At 39.6% G+C, this 26,127-nt stretch overlaps 1 protein-coding gene across 8 annotated transcripts in view; it reads left to right on the top strand.

The window, feature by feature from the left end:
- The window catches only part of CTNNA2 (catenin alpha 2), a gene marked incomplete at its 5' end in the record, with an annotated part of 976,113 nt that overhangs the window by 688,355 nt on the left and 261,631 nt on the right, over positions 1–26,127 (top strand). For 7 of the 8 annotated variants that reach the window (XM_081264879.1, XM_081264878.1, XM_081264877.1 and 4 more), the window contains one exon: positions 23,256–23,336. In XM_081264879.1, coding sequence (XP_081121005.1) covers positions 23,256–23,336 — 81 coding nt within the window. Of the gene's footprint in view, positions 1–19,982; positions 20,145–23,255; positions 23,337–26,127 lie in introns of those variants that run through there. The other variant, XM_081264882.1, reaches the window with a different exon arrangement.

Here is a 26,127-nt window from a genome sequence, read left to right as displayed (position 1 = left end):
AGAGAGCAGTTTCTCAATATTTTTCAAAATTAAGGAAAACACATATCCTTTGACCTAATAATTGACTTGTAGGAATCTGTTCTCTGTACATGCTCATCTGAGTGTGTAAGAACATAATACAAAGATATGCTGTGCCTTCTTACTTGTAAAACTGCTATACTGAAGCTTCGGGGCAGAAAAGTAGCTTCTAAAACACTCATGTCCTAACCCCTGCAACCTATGAATGCTACCCTCCTTGGTGAAAGGAACTTTATAGATGCTGCTAAAGTTAGAGACCTTGAGACAGAAAGATTATTTGGATTATCCAGGGAAACCCAACATAATCACATGAGTTCTTCAAAGTGGAGAGCCTTCCCACTGGCTACAGTTGGAGTGACAGCCACAGATGCAGGGTCAGAGAGAAGCTAACTTGCTAGCTTTGAAAACCTGGGAAGGGGTGTGAGCCAAGGAAGTGGACAGCTTCAAGAAGCAGAAGAAGCAAGGAAGAAGATTCTCCTTCAGAGCCTCAGAAAGGAGTGCAGCCCTGGCAACACCTTGATCTCAGGCCTGTGAGACCCATGTTAGGCTTCTGACCTACAGAACTGTAAGATACTGAATTCATATTGCCTTCAATCACTAGGTCTGTAGTCCTTTGTTACAACAAATAGAAAATTAAGTTGGCAGCACCAATACCAGAATATAGGGAAACATCTAAATAAATGATGATTCACTAAAAATGGGGAAATATCATGAAATCACAGAAAAGGCTAGGGTATTCATGTTGCAATGTCATGACACAGGAAGAAATACTGGGGCTCTCCTGTGGGTGAGAGAAGCAGCGAGACTGAGAACACAGTGCAGAAAATATATCCCATTTCACTAAAAAGAAAAAATATAAATATGAATGTTTGAGCTTCTGTCATGTGTGTATATAGAAAGAGATTTGAATGGCTACCTAAAAAAATTTTGCAGTGATATTCCAATAATTGCAGTGCGGCAAGGAACTGAGTGAGGTTGTGGGGAGGAGTTTCACTTTTTGATTTATTCACATGAGTAGCGCTCAAAATACTTAACTCATGTATTATTTTGTAATTTAAGTACTTTAATATTTAAGAAAATAATATAGCCACAAAAAGGCCAAGTCAATGCTGATTCAGTCACAACTAGCTAGAGATTTTGGTATGTTACCTTGACTGTGGATGACTTAGCACTGTGGGGAAGATCCTGAAAATTATCTAGTCCTGACACCTTGCTTTAGAGATAAAGGAGTCAGGATCTAATAGAGTTCAATGACTTCTCTGACCTCACAGAAACACAAAAAGCAAAGTGGGAAATACTTGCAGATATTCCGACTTCAGAGTATACCAGATAGCCCCTTACTTGTGTGTGTTACTGGAAGGAAAAAAGAAATCTCTATCCTTACCTGTCATTACACTAGGTTCTTGGCTGAGGTCCCCTGTAACCAAAGACAGAATAATAAGAGAGAAACATAATTTATGTAATGCATTTTTAAAAATTGTTTCTGAGTGTTTGTATGTGACACAATCTTCCTAAGGAAACAAAGACCCAAATGAAACAGGTACACCTGTGTATTTTTAATTCGAGGTTTGAGGAGGAAGTGGATACTTGTAGAGAAGTGTGATTGGACAAAGGGCTGTGATCAGTGGTGACAAACTGGGGGAACTTAGAAGGGCTGTGGCTTCAGAGTCTTCTCTGTATTCCTGGGTCTTCAGAGGTAAGGATGTCTTTTCCTCTCTCATGAGGGTCTTATGACTTACTTCCAGGAAGAAGGACAAAGGGAAGTTGAGAGTGGCCTTCCTGCTTCTGCTGTTTTCCAAGATGCCCAGGTGCCATATTATGGGATAGCATGTCCTGAACTGCAGAGCAAAAGTGATATGCCTACCACATGGTAGGCACTCTGTAAATTTCTATTGATTGTCCAAAATGTGGCCCAATTCTGAATTGTGTGTGTGTATTACTGGAGATTGAACTCAAGGCTTCACACATGGTAAGCAAGAACTCTACCACTGAGCTATATCGCCAGCCCTTTTTAAAATGTTTAGTTTGAGACAGTTTCTAACTAAGTCACCCAAGCTGACCTTACACTTGTGATCCTCTTGCTTCAGCCTCCCAAGTAGATGGGATTGCATGCCTAGCCCAATTCTGATTTTTAATAGTCAACCATAGAATAATCAATCAGCCAATATTTATCAAATGTCAAGTAGGTATCAGGTATTGAAGTCATAAATGATAGAAAGATCATAATATCGTTGTAGAAATATGAATAACATTACCAGCAATTGTAGGATGAGAGGAATGATGATAGAAGATGGAGTGTAATACATACATAAACACACACACACACACACACACACACACACACACAGCAGCAGCAGCAACTAATGTCTGGGAAAATCAAGGATCCTTTACACAGAAGATGACATTTGAGGAGATCTTCAGAAAGCCAGTGAGGAGTCAACAGGAGAACTTTGCCCATCCTAACACAGTGTCAATGCTGTTGAACAGAATGTTGAGGGAATATAGGCAGTGAGAATACTCAAGAACCTACAGTCTGGGAAACAAGGTCTGTTTGAGGAAGGGGAGAGAGAGATGGGCTGAAGACCCAAATGTGATCAAATTTGCCATGACCTCTTTGGACATTATGTTGTGGATGATAGGCTGACATTCAAGGAGTTCACTCAGGCAAGTGAAGAAACATATGTATATTAGTGATGATGATTAAATAATGGATTGGATTTTCACAGGGTGAATCTGATGACACAAAACGACATAAATAGCTGGTCTAATAATTTTCAGCTCAGGATTTAATTGAACTAATAATAAGGTGATCATAAAACTTGTCATCCAAACTGGGGAAAATTTGAGAGTGAAAAGCATTCTTATTAATAAGTGAGACAATGGAAGCAGATTGGAAGGAATTATCATTCTACCTATGAAATGAACCCTTGCTAATGTGGGATGATTTGATCTGTGGGTGGTAGGTAGGTAGTTGGCAGGCAGATATTTGAGGTCTCTTGACCACCAGGGCAATCCATGGTATATTAGGGACAGAGCCAATAAGATACACACACACACACGCACACACACGTACTGTTTTTAACCTCCTCTAGAATGTTTGCACTATATATTAAATATATATATATATTGAAAAAGAGAGAGGAGAGGGGATTAGGGACTTATTAGGGAATTTGTTCATGTGATTAAGGAGACTGAGAAATCCCTTGATAGGCCATCTGCTAGTTGGAGCTCCTGGGACACTGGTAGGATGGGCCAATTTGATTCCAAAGTCCTCCCAACCAGTGACTCGAATAGTACAACTCTTAATCTAAGATCAAAGGCCTGAGAGACCTGGTGAGGGGCCCTGGTTTGAGTCCTGGAATCCAAAAGTTGGAGAGCTTTAAGTTCTGATGTCTTAGAATAGGAGAAGCAGAGTGTATCTACAGCTCTAGGAGAGGCAGCAGGGATGAGAAGAAAATGGCTTTTTGCTCAATTTGGGCTCCCAGCTGATTAGATGGTGCCCACCCATACTTGGGGGCAGTCTCCCGACTCATTCTACTGACTCACACTCCAGTCTCATTTGACACCACCCTCTCAGATACCCAGGAGTAACACCTTACCTATATTTTAGGTGTTCTTTAAGCCATCAAGTTGACACCCCACATTAACCATCACAAGTAGACTATAGCACAGATGCTAGAGAACCCAGAGCTTCTTCAGTAGAGCCTGCATTTCTTGCTTCAAAACAGTCTCCAAATTTAATTCTGTCAATGATACATTTTCTTAGTGTAAATTCCTCTATAATCCCATATTTACAGAAATGGTTTTTGTTGTTATTTTGTTTTTGTACCAGGGATTGAACCTAAGAGCATTCTACCTTTGAGGCACACCCCAAGCTCTTGTTTATTTTATTTACTTTTTAAAATTTTGAGAAAGACAGATCTCTCTAATTTTACCAGAAATGTTTTCTTTAACATGGAGCTATATCCCCAGCTCTTTTTTTTTTTTGGTGTGTGTGTATTTTATTTAGAGATAAGTCTCACTGAGTCGCTTAGTGCCTGGCTTTTGCTGAGGCTGGCTTTGAACTTTTGATCCAAAGGTATTTCTCCATCCTCCCTAAAGAATTAGCTAGCTGGACTTGAGCTTAGAATTCCAGTTAGATCCTGAGTTCATCACTCTTGGAAACTTGAGCAAATGTATTTGTGTCTGTGAGCTCTGTAAAGTGTTCAATGTGAGTATATTGTCAGGATTAAGTAAGAAATCAAAGTCAGGTTTGTGACACACCCTATTCACCCATCAACTAGCTGTTGTTTGTCTTTATTTCATATCCTCATTGGGGAGTTTTTAAATTTATTTATTTATTTATTGTACTACCACTACTTCTCACTTAATATGTGTTATATCTACATCATAGCACTATTTTACTGATTCTAATCCCTTTTAAAATTATTTGTCTTACTCGTTAGACCTGTGATTCTCAAGTGGGGGTAACCTTACCTCCCTTTCCTCTAGGACACTTAGCAATGCCTAGAGATACTTTTGACTGTTATTACTGGAAGATGGATTCTACTTCCATCTAGTTGGTAGAGTTGGGGATGCCGCTAAATATCCTCCAATGTGTAAAGTAGTTTTCGACAACAATTATATGCTCCAAAATGTCTATAGTGCTAAGGTTTGAAAACCGTACTTTTAGGCTATGCCTCTGAGCAGGTAAGGATTGTGACTGTCTTGCTGTGTTCCCAGTGCATACTACAGTGATCATTACCCGATCCTTCATCTTGATTAGTGGATCCAGGATCCAGTTTTGCATGTATTTCTTCACCTTCAGTAAACAAAGTGACTGTTTTCATGGTTTCTCAAACACACAGCTATCAGCTACCACTTCAAGTACCAGGTATGTCAAACCAGAACTCTTAAAAAGACACCATTAAAATAAGTTACCAATAAGAGTACAGGTATCACCTAGCTACCCAAAATACCTCAGCTTGAGTTCTTAATCAAAAACACCTGCAAGCTTCCACATCCTGTATACAGAAGTCACATTTTTACCTGAATTAAATTGTGTGAGAGAAAATGAGGTAAAATTAGTCTTTGTTTTGCGGAGATGAGAAATGTGTGAGGGCCAATTAGGAACATGGCTTTAAATAGGTTTTATTTATTTACTTATTTTTGTATCCAGTAGCTTCCAGTAGAGCAGAGGGATTGTTTTAGGAGCTTGAGAAAGACTGAGGAAGCCAGCTGACATTCAGAGCAGGAAGTCTGCTCTAAGACTTGAGAAATCCATTTTCCAATTGTCCAAGGTCATGGGCTTCTTCCTTTAAGACCCCCTGATTGATATAGGCTTTGTGCTATGAAAGGCTGAAGAGTTTTCTGAGAAATCAGTTTGGGTTTCTGAAGGCAGTCACACCTCCCTGCCTGCCCTCACCTCCACACTCTTCAACTCCTACTTCCCCTGGGCTCTTAATGTATCTGAACAGGAAGTGAAACCTCAACACATCATGGCTTTGGCACCTTGTTGTACCCTGTTTGCTAGGGCTTCCATGACCAAGTGGCACAGATTGGCAGGTTTCAACAACAGTTTTGGAAGACTAGAAGTTTGAGATGAGGTTGTTAGCAGGGTTGGTTTTGCCTGAGGCCTCTTTCCAGGGCTTGGAGATGGCCGTCAGAATTCCCTCTTGGTTCTCACAGTGTCATTTTTTTCTCTGTGTATGACTGTGTCCTGTTCTCTTCCTCAAGGATACGAGTCCTCTTGAATTAGGGCTCACCTTATTGACCTCATTTTGACTTAATCACCTCTTGAAAGGCTCCATCTCCACCTGTAGTCACATTCTGAGGTACTTTGGGTTCAGACTTCAACATATTACATTAGTAGGTAAAGCAGGTGCCGTTTAGCCCATATCACACTTCTGTACAGCTCAATATCATTTAGGTTTTCAATAGATTATTATTAGATGGAGGGATCTGTTGCTTGAAGCACAGTGTCGTGGCAGATCACAGGGCACCTAAAAGTCATCATGACCAGCATTATTTGTAACCTGCAGATTCTGTCCTGACCAAGGCTACCACAGATTACCAGCACTTGATGGCCTTACACAAAAACCCACAAAGTTCTAATACTCAGACTGGATATAATGTTCATTTGTTTGGAATTTGTTTTCCATTTTGTGGACTTTGATCAATCACAAGGGGAAGGAGGGAGTTAGGTTTATCTGTGGAAAAGGGGCTCGGGTGGGAGGGGCAGCTAGGTTGGAAAGGGCCCTCCCAGCCGGTGAGGATTCCTGTGGCTCTCTCTGGTTGGGGAGGAAGGCCAGGGAAGGGCAGTGCATCACGGGTGGTCTAAAAGCTCGGCCTTGTGCTGTGGATGCGTAGGTGGAGAAGAGAGGTGTGGATTGCCAGGCAACACGGAGTTCTGTGCCAGCCTGCCTTCTGCACAGGGAATGAAAGGACTTGAAATGGAACACAATGATCCATTTTCAAATTAAACTTATAGCTGATTTCACTCAGGAGTTGACCTCCCTTCTGGATTCCTATTTTCTGACTTCTTTTTGGACTACCTATCAGTACCTTCTATTTCAGTCATAGTAACTGGATCTCTGGTCTGTTATCCTGTTCCCTTGTTGTGCTTTAGATCTTCGTTGAGTCCCCAAGTTCCAGGGTAAGGTTTCAACTCTCCTTTGCCTCAAACTGTATTAATATATCTTGATTTTCCTTTTTTTTTCTGTCTCTCCCATCTCTCCACCATTATTTATCCTCCCTCTTTTTTGTTTAATGTCATGGATTTTTCTAATTTCTAAAGCCTAAATTCCTTAATGAACAGATTTCCTGTGGCTCCAGAGTTTGTTTTTTTTAACTCTCTGAATTTCCTTCTCCCACCTCTCATGCCGAGTTTTTCAATCCTACCTTTCTGCCCTACCCATTTAGGGCACAACTTTCTGTTTCCCAAAGTGACAACATTTCATGTCACTCCTTCTCATGCCAGCTACTGGACTTGACAACGCACACCTGAAAGGAAACAAATGAAGTCACTAATCCCATGAAGTTTACAGACTAACAGTAGAAATGGATGAAAACCAGGAAGCAAACTATCTACCTACAGTCTTTCTCAATTTTGTTAGTATTTTAGCAGGGAACTTCTAAATTCATTACAAATTGCAATCATTCCCTAATGATAGATCTCTAAGTGTCGAAAGGTTGCGGAGCCCTTCTTTGGTGTCTTCTCCTTACTGAGATATTTGTAAGTAACAGCTGCCTGTAGGACTCCTCATCAGCTTTGGCAGGCCTGCTGCATCTGGCTTCCTGATTTCAGCAAAGCCATCCCTTTCTCGACATGCCAAGTGAGGGGGGACCGAAATAGAATCTACTCGAGCTGCTTGGGGGACTCCTTCTTCCCAGCAGCTACAGGTGCTCAGCTTGATTAAAATCATCAGTGAGGTGTGTTCACTACTGATTTCATTACCCATGCACAGGACTGAGAAGGAGGAATTGGTCCCCAGCATTTGTTCCCATTTCTTCCTTAGTGTAAGAATCCACAGTTGTCAGAGTTTAACTCCCTCCCTTCAGTTGTGAAACATCAGGGTCCGTGTCTGGTTCTCCATTTTCATTTGCCTCCTATTCAAATTGTGTCATGAATGGACTTTAACTTGGTGAAAATTTCATGAGTGTTAAATATCACTCAGATGCTCAAGAATTTCTAAATGGCAAGCCTTGGCAAAACTCAGATCCAGCTTATAAAACAATTTATTTTCTCCAGACATTCAATCCATTTTTTTCCATCTACCCGTGGTTCGTATGCTGGACACTGTGCCGCTCCATAATTAGCTTACTATCAAGATAGGGAAAAGATCAGGGTAAGAAATTTGTTAACTGGATATCATTTTCATGGCTGACTCAGGGATAGACATTTTGCCTATACATTATCTCATTTAGTTTTTAACCATGATCTTGGGTCAGGCAGCATTTTTAGTCTTCAGATGAAGTGGAAGATTTAGTGACTTTAGGGAAATGGCCCAACATCACACAGAAAGGGGACAAGGTATAACTTCAGTCTGTGTGTGCTTCAAAAATTCTTTGAAGGGGGCTAGAGGCATAGCTCAGTGATAGCATCCCTACTAGTACCAAGCCTGTGTGAAGCTGAGTTTGATCCTCAGTACTCCTCTGGAAAAAAAGAAAGAAAGAAAGAAAGAAAATCTTTGAAATAAGGGAAGACATGGGAGAGGGCATGAAGGTAAGGCAGAACATGTAGGGGATACAGTGGAAGTTGTGATGGCCTTGTCATTCTATATGAGAGCATAGAATGGAATAATTTTAAATTCTTTATCAAAGCATTCAACTCCTTCTGTCCTAAGTTTCAGTGACAGAAGCCCTCTGGGAAACAAAGATGAGTCTTGGAGATTGCACTATAGCTTTTTCATGGCTGTTCATCACCAGGTAGATAGCTATGAATGCAAACAAGCAGGATGATATTAAATTCTAGAGGAACTGCGATTTGGGGATTCACATTCCTCAGTGGTCTGTGGTCCCATCTCAGCCTGGGAAGTTGGGCAATAACCTTATTTTGACTCCCACATTGGTCGTATCCCTAACCACAAAACTTTGAGTACTGTTAAATAAAAATTATATGATGCCATTCTTTGGACCTTATAAACTCTTGCACTAGGCTCCAACAGACTGCACTAAATATTAAAATAGAGCCACTTATGCTAAAGCTCCACAGCACCAAGCTGAAACTAAACTGTTTATCTGACCTCCTGATTCACCAGGATTAGAGAGTCTGATAACAGCCAAATTTCACAAACAAGCCAATTTCAATTAGCATGATAATGAAGTTTCCTCTGCATTAATTCTTACCAAAAAAAAAAAAAAGGTAACCAGAAGTAACTTGCTAACTTATCAGTGATTTTCCTATTATTCTGTCCCCCATCCCTACCTCCTATGGGAAATAATTTTGAAATAAGCAATCCACTTTCCTTCTGTTTTGTTTTTGCTTTCTTCAAGACTTTTTCTGTCTATAAATCAACCACTTCTGCTCAGCTTATCAGAGGATTCATTCCATTTTATGGAACGAAGTATTGCCAATTGTAGAAATGCAAAATAAAGCCAGTTATGATGTTGAAGCTAAGTTGTTTTAATTTTGTCCTTTGACGGTACAAAAGAAACTCCTTTTGAATAGATAAATGTGGTCTATTCCTCACAGTTTATATTCTATCTACTGGAGAAGAGAGTACCCATATGTAAGCAGTAATACCAGATGAATTTTTCATTTTCTCTCTGTCTCATATACACATACATTCAAATGCAAAACATGATTACAACATTTTCATTTTACTTTTACAGTGTTACATATGCAATTGACATATGCATTATCAAACGATTTAAGAGTTACTGCCAACCTGTTCCAATAGGCTCTTTTCCCTTCAATTAGTATTAAAAAATCCACTTTTCTGTAGGTCTGATGACATAATTGGAAGCAACCATAGTTCATTCAGCTCAGCTTATTCTTAGTGAACAGAGAAACTTCAAGCAGGAACCGTTAGTCCTACTCTTGCCTTTTTTTCATCAGGACTTGGAAGACAGGGAACAGCTACAGGTAGACGTCTAACTATGGCGGATGTGGGGTGAGACCTTCTGCCTTCTTGCGCAGAGACAACTCTTTGGAGATTTGTCTGAAGGGAATGGCATCCCCTGACATCAGAAAAGGACTCGGCTCTTCTGTGGCAGATAGAAGGGAGACTTCTGTGCAGCTGCTGGTGGATTCAGGGAGGGACAGAGCTTGATCTGAGCTGGAGAAGATGCTTCAGAAAGAGGAAAAAGAGGGCAGAGTAGGCATCTAGGAGATTATTATGGGGTGCTCAGGGAAGCTCTTCTCTTAGGAGGACTGGGACATAATTAGAAGGGAGCAGAGAGGTTGGCACCATGGAAAGAGGAACGTAGAAGTAAATTTTCAGAAAATGCAGAGTACTGACTTACGTTTACCCACAGAAACTCTGAAACACTGCCTGGATCCAGCCCCTGATGTTGTTATGTTTTTATTTTTGTAATCTAGAAAATTTCTCTTAAGCTCTCTATACATTGGTAAGACCAGCAATCTCTTAATTTTTTTTTCTCTATCACTCCCAGCTGTCCTTATTTGATGCCTGTGTATAGATATGACACGTGACGGGCAAGGAATTTGGGGAAGCTGGTTTAACTTTTTTTTTCTTTGTGCAGGGACTTTTTTGAAATGTTCCATCAGGGTATGTTTGTTTGTTCTGTATTGTTTTAATTTCTCAGAGAATTGAAGGATGCAGGCAGTGTTTCAGACCTCCTCCTCCTCCTCCTCCTCCTCCTCCTCCTCCTCCTCCTCCTCCTCCTCCTTCTTCTTCTTCTTCTATAACTAAGTAGTTTGGTTTAGATCCTCATGTTTTTGAGATAGAGTGACTAATTCATTAGGAATTAAGTAGAATTACCTTAACTGAATTCTGGGTCCCATTTCAGGCTGATTACCAACAATTGATTGCAAAGTTCACAATTAAGTTGATCAAAAGAATTTCATGAAATTTTTAAAATGCAGATCCCTGGGTCATAATTGGAGAAGTTTTCATTAATCAAATTGGAGAAGTCAGGTTGGAACTCAGTGAACTATCTCCTTTTCAGAATTTGTCTGTAATTTTAAAAACTTTTCTTAAAAAAACAGAAAATTTGCTGGGGGTAGATCAGTAGTAGAGTGCTTGCTTAGTGTGTTTGAGGCTGTGCACTGAAAAAAAAATGAAAAAAAAAAAAAAAGAAAAATTCTAGACCCCACTCTAGAGTTACTGAAATGTAATCTCTCAGGAGAGGGACCAGAAATCTACATTTGTGAAAACTATTATGTTTCCAGACTAAGGATTTTTGAGCCTTAGATTCTTCTATCTACTTATTTTTAGCCACCATTTACTGTCTTCTAACCAGCAATACCCTTTGGACTTAATTCACCTAAAAATTTACATTTAGCAGCATGTTACTAATGCCCTGTGTTGTCAGAGATGTGTGTGTGTGTGTATGGGTGTGTGTGTGTGTGTGTGTGTGTATGTGAATGAGATGTTTCTCCTCTGGTTCTGTGAGTAGACAGGGATGAACAACTGAGAAATATTCTCAGCCTCCACTCAAGGAGTCTAAAGAGGCCCTGGAGGTCAGGAACCAGCAGTGGAGAAGTAAATACCCTCTCCCAAGAAGCTCCCCCAATTATAGCTGTTCTGACACTTTGACGTATAACTGAAGTTTTCATTATTGTCATGAGAATCCAGAAAAGTGGGAGATGTGCACACAAGTCTGAAAGTGCATCAGATGCTAGAATTACAACCTAGCCACAGATTTTACCCTGTAAGTTTTGTTTCATTATTTGTTTCTCCCCCTGCCCCCTACAGCTGGACTGCATAAATTATGACACACTTCTTAAAATTCCACGCAGACCTAGCAAACTTTCAGTAAGAACCCAGCATAGGAAGGAAAAAGATCTCAGTGTCTGACGGGATGTGGTGTGCATTCTCAATCTCCCCCTTCATAGACACAGTGTACGCTACGGAGAGCAAAGTGTAATTTTAAGAACCTTGTAATTCTTTACAAATTAACACAGCAGATGGTGTTTATGGGAGTCACATAGTGAGGAATATTTGGGACGATGTGAGACATGTGTTCCAGGGTTTCGGCCTGCTTTCCACTTAGTTTAGTTTTTAACTGTTATGCTGCAAAAATGCTATTTGCTTCATAAAGTTTTCATTGGTTCCCAGGGTGAGAAAGTGCCCCCAGAGATGGTTCTATCGTGGTGCAGACTCCAAATGTTCTCATCGAAGCTTCGGTCTACCAAAGCTCAAGGAGCGCTCAGTGTTTACTCTTGTTCAGGTGATAGCCGCCTGTTGGGCATCAGCATGAGAGATGGGGAGCATCTGCCTTTAGTTATTTTAAATATCCATAAAATTTAAAAAAAAGTATTGTACTGTTAGTTCTCTTCCAGTGATAATGCCATGTGATCAGTGATCAGGAATTGTGCAGTCACTTTTCCAGACAATGTTAGCCTTTTTGAGGGGGAATGGAAGAAGGAGAAGGGGTGGCTGGTAGTGGGGCCAGAGAGGAAAAGAAGAGATGGCTCTCGTAGGCTCTGGCAAAGTCAAGACAGGTCGGAGTTGATTTGGGCAGTCAAAATGGCTGTGACTCTGGCATGTGAGCGGAGATACCTTTGGAGTTCCCTGGCATGCAGAAAGCAACAGGTACTCCCAATCCTGGTATTGCTTCTACCCACTGTCATCCACACACCTTTCTTACTTTCCTTTGTTTGGGGCTGGCACACAGAAAGGCCCAGATGTTCTTTAGCATATTCTACTTCCTTATCCCATTCAGTGTTCTTCCCATCCCTCAGAAGCATCACCTCTATTTGTTTGATACCTGGTGTCCTCAAGCTTATCTACTCCCTCTTTTGATACAAGTCAGCTTTTCTTTGCATTTTCTCTTCCAAATGTATATACATCTTAACTCCATGCATGCATGCAATTGAGTCTGTATCTTCTTCATGTATAGGAGAGATTTTTTAGCCGGGAAGGGAGGGAGTGAGTGTAAGAAAGGAAGAAAGTGAGTTTAGGAAGTGTTGTTGGGGAACGAAGGTAGGCATCAATATTGCTTCACCATTGGAGAAACCACTTCTAGCCTTCAATCCCACCTCTGCACAAATCGAACAGCTAGAATGCTGATTACTTCACTTATATCCAATATATGATGTGTACCTATCTGTACATATTTCTAATTTTCTTAACGCTGATTTTATGAAAGACATTGTGCAGATTTTCAGAGTTTTAAGGAAATGTAAATTAGCTGACACTCTCCTGTCATTGAGCTCTTGGGTCTCCAATTGGGGAAAAAAAGGACATAAACTCTTGACCAGTTTCAAAACAATACAGGATGCATCTTATGTATTTGTATATGGTGTGACATCTGAAAGTCAACATTGTAGAGCTTTGTACAACACATGATTATTGCCTAAATGGAGACTGTTTATGACCAACAAATAAATAGTGGAGGTACCTATAAGGTGCTCAGAGGGGGATGAGTTTCAGGGAACTGGCAGGAAAGGGGTGATTCAGGAATTATGATATTAACTGACTCTTGATATATGTGTAAATGAGGCACAGGGAGGCTAAGCTCAAGGTCCTCATATAAACACACCTTCCATGAAGACAAGACTCTGCCTGTGTCATTGAGTCATTTTTAAAATTTCTGTGAACTCTCAGCAATGTGGACCCAGTTATTGACCTCCTTTTGAGATGGAGGAAAGTTTTAGACTCCAGGGATTCTCTAGATGTCCATGGCTTTAACTGTAGCTGAGTGATTTGAGGAATCAGCACTTAAAAATGAAATGGAACTTTTAGTTTCATTGAAATATGAATAATTTATTCAGTGTGTATGTGTGTGTATGTGTGTGTGTGCATGTACGTGCATTTGTGTGAATAAAATCAATGGGAATTTGGACTTCATATTGACTACTTTCATCTCAACTCTGAAGATGAAATGGCATGTTTTTAGCAGTTTGCTCAGCTCATGGTCTCTTATAGGCTTGGAAGGAATATGTGGTGAATTAATCCCAGCTTTAGCAATCATCCAAGGTTGGGAGGGTAGCACTATGAAAAATATATTCTACGCAGGGTTGCCTGGCAATTAATCACTGAGGACTACACCTGTGTTGATAAAATAAATCAAGGAGCAAGAATTGTAACACTGCACAGGTGCCTACCAACCACTTCCTATGGCTTTGATCGGCAAATTTGTGAAGTAGGTAAAATTTATTTTTAGGACCTCATATTTTCCAAATCATCTATTTCTTTCTTACCTACTTCCTATCCCCAGATGCCTACTTGAACCATCCATCTTTCTATCTATACACAAGTATTTCCTAAGCACTTCTCATGAGTTTCATGCTGGGAGTTTCTCTGGAAGAAAACCAGGCATTCTTGACCTACAAAATGCTTGGATTTTATTTGGCAACCACATGAAAACTTGGCAAATAATGCAGGATAGCATATTGTTAACACCTGCATTGTTTAGTGTAATATCTAATTGAAGGGTTCAGAGGAGAATATCTTCAGGGGCTAGATAGGTCTCTGGAGACTCCCTGAGGGAGGAGTTTTGAGCTTTTCCTTAAAGAATGGATTGAACCTCACTCACTAAGTGAGTGGTTGGTAGAAGGGAGAATTGCCCCTTCTAGCTAGGCACAATGGGCCAAAACAAAGGAAGAAAGGTTGTGAGTTGTTGAGACTAAAGATGTGGCTTTTATGAGAGGGAGATCAGAAGCTGAAGTCTTAAAATATAGATCAAAGAATTCAGTAGAAAACACGGCTCCAATAATAACTAAGTAAGAATCAAGGACTGTTGAGAAATAGCAGCTCAGTCTTAGGCAGCCATGGTGAGGATGAAGAGCAAGGAAATCACCAAAGGATCCTATGGATGGAGGTCTACACTGGGGTGGCTGGGTGCCATGGACAGAGAGATTCAAGGAATAGTATGAATACTGAAGACTTATTTATGGAAAAGTTATCAAAGTTCATGATGAACTGGATTAAGGGGAGCAATAAATGACATGGCATTAGGATTTAGAGTATGGGTAATGATTAGTGCTGGGGAAAATCTGTAAATAAACTTGGATGCCCTGCCCAGGCTTGACTTCCCAGACACGTGTTCCAGGCTGTGTCTGTAGGGAATGTTGTCTGAGGTCTTCACCTCCCAACCCCATCACACTTTCAAATTATCTTTGCCCTGGTATTTTAACACCTCTGATTTAGCAAGGCCTTTTGGGATGTGAGCAACAGAAATCCAACATTAACAAACACAGGGGGCTGGTAGAGCTCAGTGGTAGAGCACCTACCTGCCTGACATGTACAAAACCCTGGGTTAGAGAAGCTGTACCATGAAAACAAAAACAAGCATTGGAGGAGGATTTATTAGTTTATGTTACGAGGTAATCCACTAAAATATACTATACTTTAGTTACAACTGGATTCAGGAGGCTAAATGTTTCATTCATTGATTTATTAGAATTTATTGAATGGCTATTATATCCTAGGTATTCATAACTGTAAGCTCTATAGATATAATGACAAAACAGTTATTTTACAAGTTGGTATATACTATGGATGGGATGTTTTTATCTTCCTAAATTTGAAATGTTGAAATGTAATTCACAATGTGATGGTATTTGAAGGTGGGCTCCTTTGAGAAGTGAGTAGGTCATGGGGATACAATTATCATGAATGGGATTAGTGCTCTTGTAAAAAACACCCCAGGGTGCTCCCTGGCCCTTTTGGCCATTTGAACAAATAGCAAGAAGAGAGCTCTCTAGGATCCAGGAAGTAGGACCTGACAAGACACCTAGACTGCTGGTGATTGTATCTAAAACTTTCCAGCCTCCATCATTTGGAGATATAAAGTTTTGTTGTGATAAACCACCCAATCTATGGTATTTTATTATAGCAGCTTGAATGGACTATTAGAATATATGCACCACTTTGATTTGACTCCAAAACCTCCCTTCTCCCCTCCCTTCCTTCTTATTTCCTTTCCCCAACTGTTCATTCCTTTCCTGCCCCAGTTTCTCTCTCAACCTCTCTTTTTTTCTTATCTCCCTCCCTTTTCCTCTTCCCTCTCTCTCCCCTCTCTCTTCCTCTCATCTCTGCTTCTCTTTTTGTAGGGTATGTTTTTCAGAGATTCCCTAACTAGCTCAAGGTTTATTTGCTACCTGTTTATAAATCTGAGTAAGAAAAAAATATACCTGGTTCCATCTATAATCTTCAAACCCATGGCTGACTAGCCCTGGTTTGGTTGTGATCACAAGTCTGTTCCTTGGCCAGGGAGACTTGGGGAAGAGTCAGAAGGAAAAACAGCCTCTACTGAAAGGATTTGGAGAGTCTGCTGGGAAGATGGAAGAAATAGTGATCTTCCTTCATCTCCCTGAGCCAGTTCTTGGCACATTGCTCATGTGTGTAGGTACCGATGTGATTATAGAGACAATATCCAGATTAAGATGGCTCAACTAATGACTTTTCAACATTATCATGGCATGAGGCATACACATTCTGTAGAAACTGTGCTTTGAATTTTGATCTTTTATTGGCAGTATGCACAATACATGGTATGATGCTCTGCAGTGGCCTAGACCACAGCTCCCAACCACTCAGTCATGAGGATAACCCAGTGATAGTGTCCACTGCACTGTGTTTCTAAGCTCTAATGTGTGGTAGATTAGATGTATTGAATGAATTTTCTACTTACAATGGGTGTATCAGGATATAACCCCATCATAAGTCAAGGAGCATATATGCTGATAGAAGTCTCACCAATACCACTCTGTTATTTTTAGGTCACATATTGATGACTCTTTGAGCATTGATGCAGTCTGGAAGAGGAAGTCTAAGACATATTATTTTTTTTTCCTCTCACCACCCTTTCCTCTCTACCCACTACCATCCCAGGGTCCAGGAAAAGTGGGTTCTGATGTCATCAGTGTGTACCCATCATGGATTTACTTTATGGTCACTGTTCCACTTCTATCCACTCTAAAGAGATATTGCTGCTTTCTTTTTAAAGAAAAATATCCTGAGCTAGTGAAAGGGAAATATTTAGAAAGGTGCACATGCTCTGACTATGATTTACACATCATACAAAGGTATTATGGAACATTCAATGTTTTATAAATAATGGTGCTATTTGTAATGAGGATATGATTTCTATATGTGAGGTTTGACGGTAGGCAGGCAACCTTCCAAATATGATACGGTGACTGCTGGATCAATAGATAATTTTTTCCTCCTCCATCCTATTGTCTAAATCATGGGTTTAAATGACAGCAAAATGTGTTGGAGATAGAGTGCACGGCACATTATTGCTTTCTGCCATTCTGGTGATTTTGATTTCCACTTCTTTCAAATGACAACAATTTGAAGACTGGGCATTTGATTAGCCCCTCACGCATCCAATATACTGGAGTCACAGCTACACAGTATTTTGAAGATCCCTCATACATTCAAGGTACTTTCAAGGGAAAGTAAGAGAGTGATACACATCTGCTTTCTTAACAACCATGTCTCACATGTTAACATCGGGTGCTGGAACAGTGTTGATGTGCATCTGTGGGTTTGGTGGAAGGGCTGGATGGTAGATTAATAACCCTAGGGTCTGCATGAATGACCACCTTTTAGGGATGATGTGTTTGGGGTGGGGTGAGGTGCTGGAATGGAAACAGGCTTTTAAGAAGCATTCATTTTCAGCTGGGCATGGTGACAAATGCCTATGCTTCCGGAGACTCAGGGGATCGAGGCAGGAAGATCACAAGTTCAAGGACAGCCTGGGTGATTTAGGGAGACCCTGTCTCAAAATAAGTTTTGGGGATGTAGCTCAGTGGTAGAGCACCCCTGAGTTCAATCCGCAGTACTGGGGTGGGGGGAAGTGCTCATTTTCCGAGATTTAAAAGTTGATTTTTCTTACTATTTTGTTTTGTAAATTAAGGATTTGGTATCATAGTATAGTATTCAGTATATAAATTTTAATATCTTGTGTACATTGTATTCATCTTCTGTAAGTCATATGGAAGTTGCTATGGAGAGGCAGAGTGAGAAAGAGAGAAGGAAGATCTTTGTCCAAGTAGATGAGTCTTTATTTTTCAAAGGAGCAAAAGGTTACTATAAAAAAATATTGAAATAAAATATTATGTTTTTCCTGAAGACTAACTAATTATAAAAAGCAAAATTTTAGTTAATGGCTCAATTCTTTTATGTAGAGCTCACCTGTAAATATGAAGGTCTTGAGGACAACACCTGATACTTTGGCAGACGAAACTTGAGTTTAAAGCCAGAAGATGGGGGGAGAAAGCCTTTCTTACAAAAATCCAAATCAAGAAGTGTATTCTCTTTCCCCTCATCCATCCAAGCCATGGATCCATCCTGAATGTGTTTTGTAAAATAACGCTCAAAGACTAAAACAAATAAAGTTTAGTAAACAGGCACCTCCCTAGCACAACAGATGGCAACTAGGAAAGGCACCCACAGCAATGTGAGAGGATTCCTGCCTGTCTTCTTCTTCTTCTTTTTTTAAATAACAGTATTTATTAAATGGCTATCTCTATTGCAGCCTCATTCACCGCAGGCAAAGATAAAGAAGATGAGTGGGGAACAGGTCCAAGAAAATAACGCAAGATCTGTGGGCAAAAAGTGACAGAGGACATATACCTCAAACTTGAGATTTTACAGGTAGCCTTTAAAGAGAAGAACATGAAACACTCTATCACCACCAGACTCCAGGGACTTTAGAGATGGGAGATGGTTTCAATATGGAATGGAAAAATACCTGGACTGGGAAACTGCCAGGGACTGTCAGATACCAATGAACCAGGTGATCAGAATCAGTCATTTTATCTCTGGACCTTGCTGTCCTGTTTGAGGGGAATGAAGATGTGGGAAAGGAGAGGCAGCCACCTTTGACTGAGTTAACTGCTGCTCAGGGGCTGTGCTGAACGAGTTACAGATCTTATCTCTTTAATGTCAACCCTCATCCCACACAGCAAGCACTTACCCACGATGGTGAGATGAGAAAACCTGACTGACTGCCAAATCCCAGCCTTTTCTGGAGAACCACTGAGGTTTCTCTGCAAGAGGGGGAGTGGTTATATGTTCTCCAGGGTTTCTCTGCCTCCCTCCCAGATTCCACAGTTCTGGAGCTAGTCTCTGGCCCCTTCATTCTATGGATGATGAGTCTGGACACTGAAGAAGCTGTGGGTTCCTCTCGGGGAAGTGGCAGAGGGTGGTTACAACTGGCTTTTGTTTTCTTCTTGTTCAGCAAAAAGCAGGGAGCCAGAGGTGACAGATTTTACACACTTTTGTTTATTATTATGTCATGACCTCAATTTGAGGCTGGAGGGTTGGAGTGGGGATGAGGGAGTCCTGAGGGAGACTTCTGGGTGACTCCCCGGGGCACCAGAATTTGCTCAAGATGATGGTCAAATCCTTAGTTATTTAACAAATCTATGCAAGAACGCACTATGTAAAAGACCAAACTGGAGTTTCTGCCCTTTATTTAACTTCTTAAAAATATCCCAGACTGGTTGTCTATTTAAAATGAACTGCCCAAAATATTCTTTCCTTAAAGAGAAATAACTTTTCCCTTTTTGGAGTCTCATTTTTGGCAAGGTTTGCATATGTTATCTGCCTGAATGGAGAAAGCAGAAGCACAGGTGATCCGAAAATAGTTTCAGTGTAGTTTCTAAATCAGTTCTTTCATTTTTCCATAGCAAAAAATACTTTCCTAATTACCCTGAACACTGTTAATGCCTTTTATTGTTTCCAGCACACTGACATCATGATTGATGGTCCTGCTAACCTTGTGAAGAAGACAGAGCATATATTATGCTATCCATGGTGCTTAAGAAAAAACTCAGACATAGAAAAAAGTGGGTAAATCATTAGTCCAAGATCACAGAGCCTAATCATAGGGGGGCTGACACTAGGAGGCTAGTCTGTCTATCTGTCTCTCTCTGAGTGATTAGCTTCCTGTCCAATTTGGGCTGATGATTTAAAATTATTTTCAAATGTAGACATAACAGAGCAAAGCCAAGAATGGCCTGATGATTTGCAAGTCCCCATATGTGGTGCAAACCTGAGCATTGTGGGACTTCTACTGTTATCCCTATGTACATAACTTTATTTAAAGAAATTAGAGCTAACAAAGGGTGAATGAATTGACTATTCTGAACAATGGCTCAAATTCTCTAAACTCTAGTCCTTGCTTAAAAATTCCTGTCCTCCTTAAAGAGTGACAACAAACATGGCACCCAAGTCAACTGCATTTCTGAGCTGACTTCAGCCAAACACTTGGAGGTTGGAGAAACTTGACTGCACAAACAGAATCCTAACAATGGTGGCATGGAATCTACTGTCCCCAGAGATTTCTTGGCTTGCAGAATAAAATACAGTGAGTGGAATCACACTGTGAAGAATCATCTGTTAATATTACCTTGGAAACAGATCAAACTCATCCTTTTGCATCATAAAGAAAAGAGTGTCCCACTTCACACCTGTTCTCCTGGAACCCATTTTGTCACTTCCTGTCTTGATGCCTTTTGGGTTTTGGTGACTCAAAATGACTCCTGATTCTGAGCCAAGGTAAAGGTCAGCTGAATTTCCCAACCCCTCTGTGATATGGCTTGGCTGCCCAAATGTGCTGCTTCCTCCATCTTCTGAGGCACTCAGCCCTGTGAAGTGCTAGTCCCCCTGCACAGTCATCAGTGGTGCTGGCCCCATGCTCTAGTGTACTCATTTGCAGTAGGAGCACCCCAGAAGTGAAGCCCAGCGTTTTCACTTCTTGTGTGTCTCCCACAGTGCTCCTACCTCACAAAGAAGGGACATCATTTTGATAGTCTCAGGCAATTGATGCCACATGTGGTGTAGAATACCCACATTTGCCTCTGCTTATAGAACCCTCCCACAGGTGTCAGTAATAACCCAAGTTACAATCCTGAGAATTACTGTTCTCTCTGGTGGTAGGGTTGCTTCATTTAGTGCAAAAAATTCAGAATGCCAGGTTAAATATGAATGTCAGATAACTCTGTTCTTAGAATTAATATATCCCCCTGATTTTTAATTTAATTTTTTTTAGTACTGAGTATTGAATAAAGGGGCACTTTACCACTGAGCTACTTTCCCAGTCCTATTTTTCATTTTTCTTTCTTTTTTTTTTTTAAATGTGAGACAAGATCTTGCTAAATTGCTGAAGTTCTTGCTAAGTTGCTGAGGCTGGCTTCCAACTTGCAACTCTAATGCTTCAGCCTCCAGAGTTACTGGTACTATAGGCTTATGTCATTGCACCTGATCATCCTCCAATTTTTTGAAGTTTGATAGATATAAATATCATCTGATGCTGGACTTGCACACTAATCTCAATAGATCTACCTTATTCTTACCCTTTCAGGTCTTAACCTTATTTAAAACCTTGATATTTTGTTCAACATGGATTTTTGTATTAATATTAATATTTTAAAATATTGCATTAAAATATTATTTATCACAATTATTGAACTCCTTGGTGCCCCTAAACTTTTAAACCTAAGGCAAATGCTTTACTCCTCTCACCCCAGTCCTAGGCTTGCTCCCAATCTCATTTTTCTCAGTTGCAAATTGGGGATGAAGATACACCACTGGCAGAATGAAGCTAGCCCAGTGCCTGGCACTAATATTCCCTTCCCTCCGTAATTATTATGTGTATCAACCGATCTTGATTTCTTTTCTTTTTCTACAATGGTATGGTCTCCTTTCACAGCGACTTTGAAAACCAACTCATAACTCTAATTATCATTATTTTATTATTATATTATTTTGGTAGTAAGGATTGAACCCAGGATGCTTTCCTACTGAACTACAACCCCAGACCTTTTTATTTTTTATTCGGAGATAGGATCTTACTGTGTTGCTGAGGCTGACCTCAAACTTGTGATCCCCCCATCCCTCAGTCTTCCCAGTTGCTGGGGTTACAGGTGTACACTAACATACCTGCTTAAGTTTTTAGAGTAAATTTTTATTACTCTAATAAATGGAAAGGTTATAAGAATTTCATGTTTCTCAAAAAGTTTGCAATCCAAAAGTGTTTTGTATTTTGATGGCAGATATTCTGTTTGCCCAAAGAAATCTGTAGAAAGAAGGAATAGCGTTTTGCTGGTGAACTTGTGGCACACGTGAATATGGAAAGGCAGGACACGGAGAGCCCTTGCTGTGAAGCCACATTCCCGTGAGGGATAAAGGAATGCATTCATCTTCTCCATATACTTTTGTTTTCTTGGAGCTATTTGTAGGTTGATATTTCAAAGTTGTAAAATGTTAGCCACTTTATTTTAAGCTCTTCCTACTTACAAACCTCAGTGTATATATCTGAAGGAGTTAGTGTATGAGTTTAGAGAGTGGGAAGGATCATGGGGATTTGTAAGGCTTTATATGACTAAAAATATGCACACGTATGCCCTGGTTTTGACTTTTCAATTAAAACCCTATAGGGCTCTGCATCAGACATTTGTTCATTAAAAAAAAAAAAAAAAGAAAAGTTAATTAAAGAAGTTGCAGAGAAGAGTGGCTGCTTTAAACCCAGCTATGTGGATCTAATCTGAATTATGAGCTTTATGTGTCCAGGGTTTTGTCATTGAAGGTGAACAATTCAGTAACTTGCTGGATGGTAATTTCTTTGGATGCCAAAACATATTGTCCCATTAGTTAAAACTTATGACCTAGGATTCATTTCATCATGTACTCAAGTTGCTAGAGACCTGCATGATTTTATAGAGACTGAGTATGAAATAAGAATTGCCCTACCTCTAGGACCATAAATAAATAAACCTGTAGAGTGTTTGACTAAGGCTTAGATAATTTAATAGATTTGGCAACACTTTTGAAAATAATTTTCTCTTAAGGGGAAGATAATGCCATCCAAAATGCTTGTAGAACTTGCATCCATGGGAATCTTGATGCTATTTTAAAAAGACAGTGGAGATTCTGCTTTTGTTTTATTGTAGCCACACATACACACCCACACACAGAAAAAACAACAAAGAAAGAAAAAAAGGAAGGAAGAAAGAAAAAAGGAGAAAAACAAGAAACTAGTGAACTTTTAAGTGAATAATTTGCTAAAGAAGACCTTTTTTTCTATATATACCTGTTATAGTCATAAGAGAATTTTTTTTTCATGTCCTCAAGCTTTGGATTATTCATGGGCATTTTTAAAGTATTCCCATACATGACTGAACAGAGATTAGAAATACTACATTTTCTAGTAAAATGCCTATTTTGTTTTGGAACAGAAGTTGCAATGTTATCTGTAATTCTGAATTCTAGCATTTTGCTTTCTTGTTATGCTGTCATCTCAATTATCTTCTATTTGGAAGTGTGCTTACATAGTTGAGAAACACAAAACATTTGTATTTAGAAACAAAAGTAAAATTTCCTTGTGTTATTTTATTAATCTGTAAATAATAGGAGAAGGGAAGAAAACATATTTGCATGGCAATAATCCTAAGAATGTATTTCTACCTTATATCTTTACTTTTTATCTTATATTTTAAGGGGGAAAAAAAAAAGATTTGAGAGATTCAATTGTGTAGTTGTGAACTGAAAAGAATCATTTATAAAAACTTCATTTGACTCTACAACTTTGTTTTCCCAGATTATTTTTAGCTTTCATTGTCTCTAATGTTGAATTTTCTAAACTAGAAATTATTTTTATTTTCTTAATAGACTGGAAGGAAAGAAAAAGGAGACCCTCTAAACATTGCAATTGACAAGATGACCAAGAAAACAAGAGATCTAAGGAGACAGGTAATGTTTTGTTTTCTGTTTTGAGAGCATGGTACTTACTGTTTTTTTTTTTTTTTAATTTTTTTTTAAATTTTTTTTCTTTTATTTTTTTTTAATTTATTTTATTTTATTTTTTTTTTTACTTACTGGTTTTTAATAATGTTCTTTCTTAGGATTTTTTTTTAGACCTTATTTTCAGTGTGCTATTCTTTATTTAACCTATATATACATAAAAAAGCTTATGTTCAGGATGCTGTTCTTTATTTCACCTGAATATACATATTCATTAGCAAGGTAGAAATTGCTGAGCAGAGAGATGGGCTATCTGCAAGGCTAATGATGTGGATAGCCCCTGAGGAGCAGCCTCTCAATGCCCAGACATACTCTTCTCGGGTGGAGATTTGAATTCAGTGCCTTCTACGTCTGCTTTTCAGTTTTCCAAATCCAGTGATGCTCAGGGCCTGTCTGGGATCTATGGTGGTTCTTACTTATTAAACTCCCTAAAGCATTAAATGATAAACTAGAATGCTAATGGTTAATGAGAAATGCAACTCTTAATTTGATGGGCTAATTAAGGTCTATGACCCAGTGTATTCCCTTGGGTACATAAATCTAGAATGTTTGCTTATCAGATGGTTGTTTGGGAAGCAGGGAACCAAAGCAAGGAGAGTTTGTTGTATGATTTCAATGGCTAATGGCATCATTAGTCTGAAATGTCAATTTTTCTTGGTGGGAAAATTATCTTTGTTGGGAGCCCCTTTTTACCTGAAAATATTTTTTTTGGGGGGGTACTGAAGATTGGACTCAGGGGCACTCAACCACTGAGCCACATATTCAGCCCTATTTTGTCTTTTATTAGAGACAGAGTCTCCCTGAGTTGCTTAGCACCTCGCCATTGGTGAGGCTGGCTTTGAACTCGCGATCTTCCTTTCTCATCCTCCCGAGCCACTGAGATTACAGGCGTGCGCCACTGTGCTGGCCTGGAAAGTATTATATGAATACTGGTAAATGTTGTTGAGAAACCCTGATTTTATAGGTTTCCATGATGAACTCCACTTTATTTGGTAGTGATCTTTCTCTAAAAGAAAGTACAACATGCATCAAGTTGTAATAAAATCACCTCTCCTTGATTTCTGCTTGACAAGTATCCTATCTCTGATTGGTAGCTTTTGCATATGTCCATCGTGTTTACTAAGTGTTGATGGAGTAAGTCAACTAGAACAAAACACTGCCCAAGGCTGCACTTTCTGTATTTTCTGCAGCTTGAAAAACTGGATTTGCGCAGATACATCCAGCATTCTCTTCTGCAACACATCAAGTGCAGGCAAAATAGACAAAATTAGTGAGGTGCTTAGCCAAGAATGGCCAAGGAGCATCTTAGAGATAATTGAAAGGAAAGGAACATAACACTTCTGATTACTGCTTGTGAGCTCTGGGCTCTTTTCAGGTTATTGCCTGAAGGTGTGGACACACCTGAGCTAATAATATCATCCAGAAGAGATCACAGTTAGTTTTGGACTATCAAGACTCTAGTCTGGCTACCCAGATAGAAAGCCCTTTGGGGGAAAGCACTTCCTTTTTATTTGACCTTGAAATAAGTTATAATAAAATATTGTTTCACTAATCATTAGTAGGTCATTCCAAATGGCTAACTGGTCAGGTCTACTTCTCCTTGTCCTGTTTAGTCTATCTCTCCATATCCTGTCAAATATGAAATGAATGGGAAGTAGGAACAGAGAGAAAGTTAATGGAAAATACGAAATTAGGAATCTGGGCCCTAGGTTTTAGTCCTTGCTCTGTCTCTAAATAGGCAGTGTGAGTGTGCATCCTTCATCTCTTGATCTCCTTTTCTTCCTGGATGTATAAAAACAAGGAGCCACACGTGATCTGTTAGCTATCTTTGAGCTAAGTAACATTGTATGAGTCCAAGGAAAATCCTAATACAGACTCCTCAGAGAGCTTCCTTTAGGGTGTCAGTGGAAGGACTATGTCCCCCCCCAAAATTATTCCACCCATGTGATTTTTTTTTCTTACTCTCACAAGGATACAGAGGCATCAGGATAATAGGAAACTGTTTGGTGGTATTAAGATCCAATAGTTATGGCATAATTTCACTCCACATCCTTGGATTTGGCTCAAACACCTTTCTCTTCCCTAATCTGCCTTTCTAGGACTAAAATGGTCCCCATCTGTCATTTCCATCCCTACCCATATGTTGGGATATTTTTGTCTTTCTTCCTATCTCTTCAGTCTCTCCATGTACACCTGTAGTGGTACAAAAGCTATTCTGATCCAAATTGAAGCTACCTAGCATTTGTGCAGATGGAACATGCACAGACTAATTTGCTTGGCTCAGGTAGGCCATCAGCTCAGATTTGGGTAGCTAGTTAATTGGAGAGACAAGGTTTTCGATGGGTATGCCACAGTGGCCCTGGATGCGAGTTGCTCCATGTGTGTTTCCCTCCTGCTGAGATATTTCCTGTGTTTTCAATTACAGATAAATCCTCATGAGAGCAGATTCTAAAATGAGAACTCTCAATGATCTAGGTCCATACATACATATTCCTTTATATGTATTTAAAGAAATCAAATTTAATAGAGGAAAAAAGGTAAAAATCAAAGATCGTGCTTAAAAAAGATTTCTAGTGACTTTCATAATGTCCCACTCTCCTGTAATCTCCTGCCTCTTCCTCATATCCCTTGTTTTGGAAGTGCTCTTCAGGAGGGTGACCCTGGAACCTTGCAAAGTTCCACTCACCACATTTAAAAGAAGTAGTCAATCATGAGCATTATCTTAGACTTCCCTAATGAA

Source organism: Spermophilus citellus, assembly GCF_964194105.1.
Source record: "Spermophilus citellus genome assembly, chromosome: 13".
In the NCBI taxonomy this organism is placed as follows: Eukaryota; Metazoa; Chordata; class Mammalia; order Rodentia; family Sciuridae; genus Spermophilus; species Spermophilus citellus.
The sequence above is the reverse complement of the archived record's forward strand: the minus strand, read 5'-3'. Positions and strand labels throughout refer to the sequence as shown.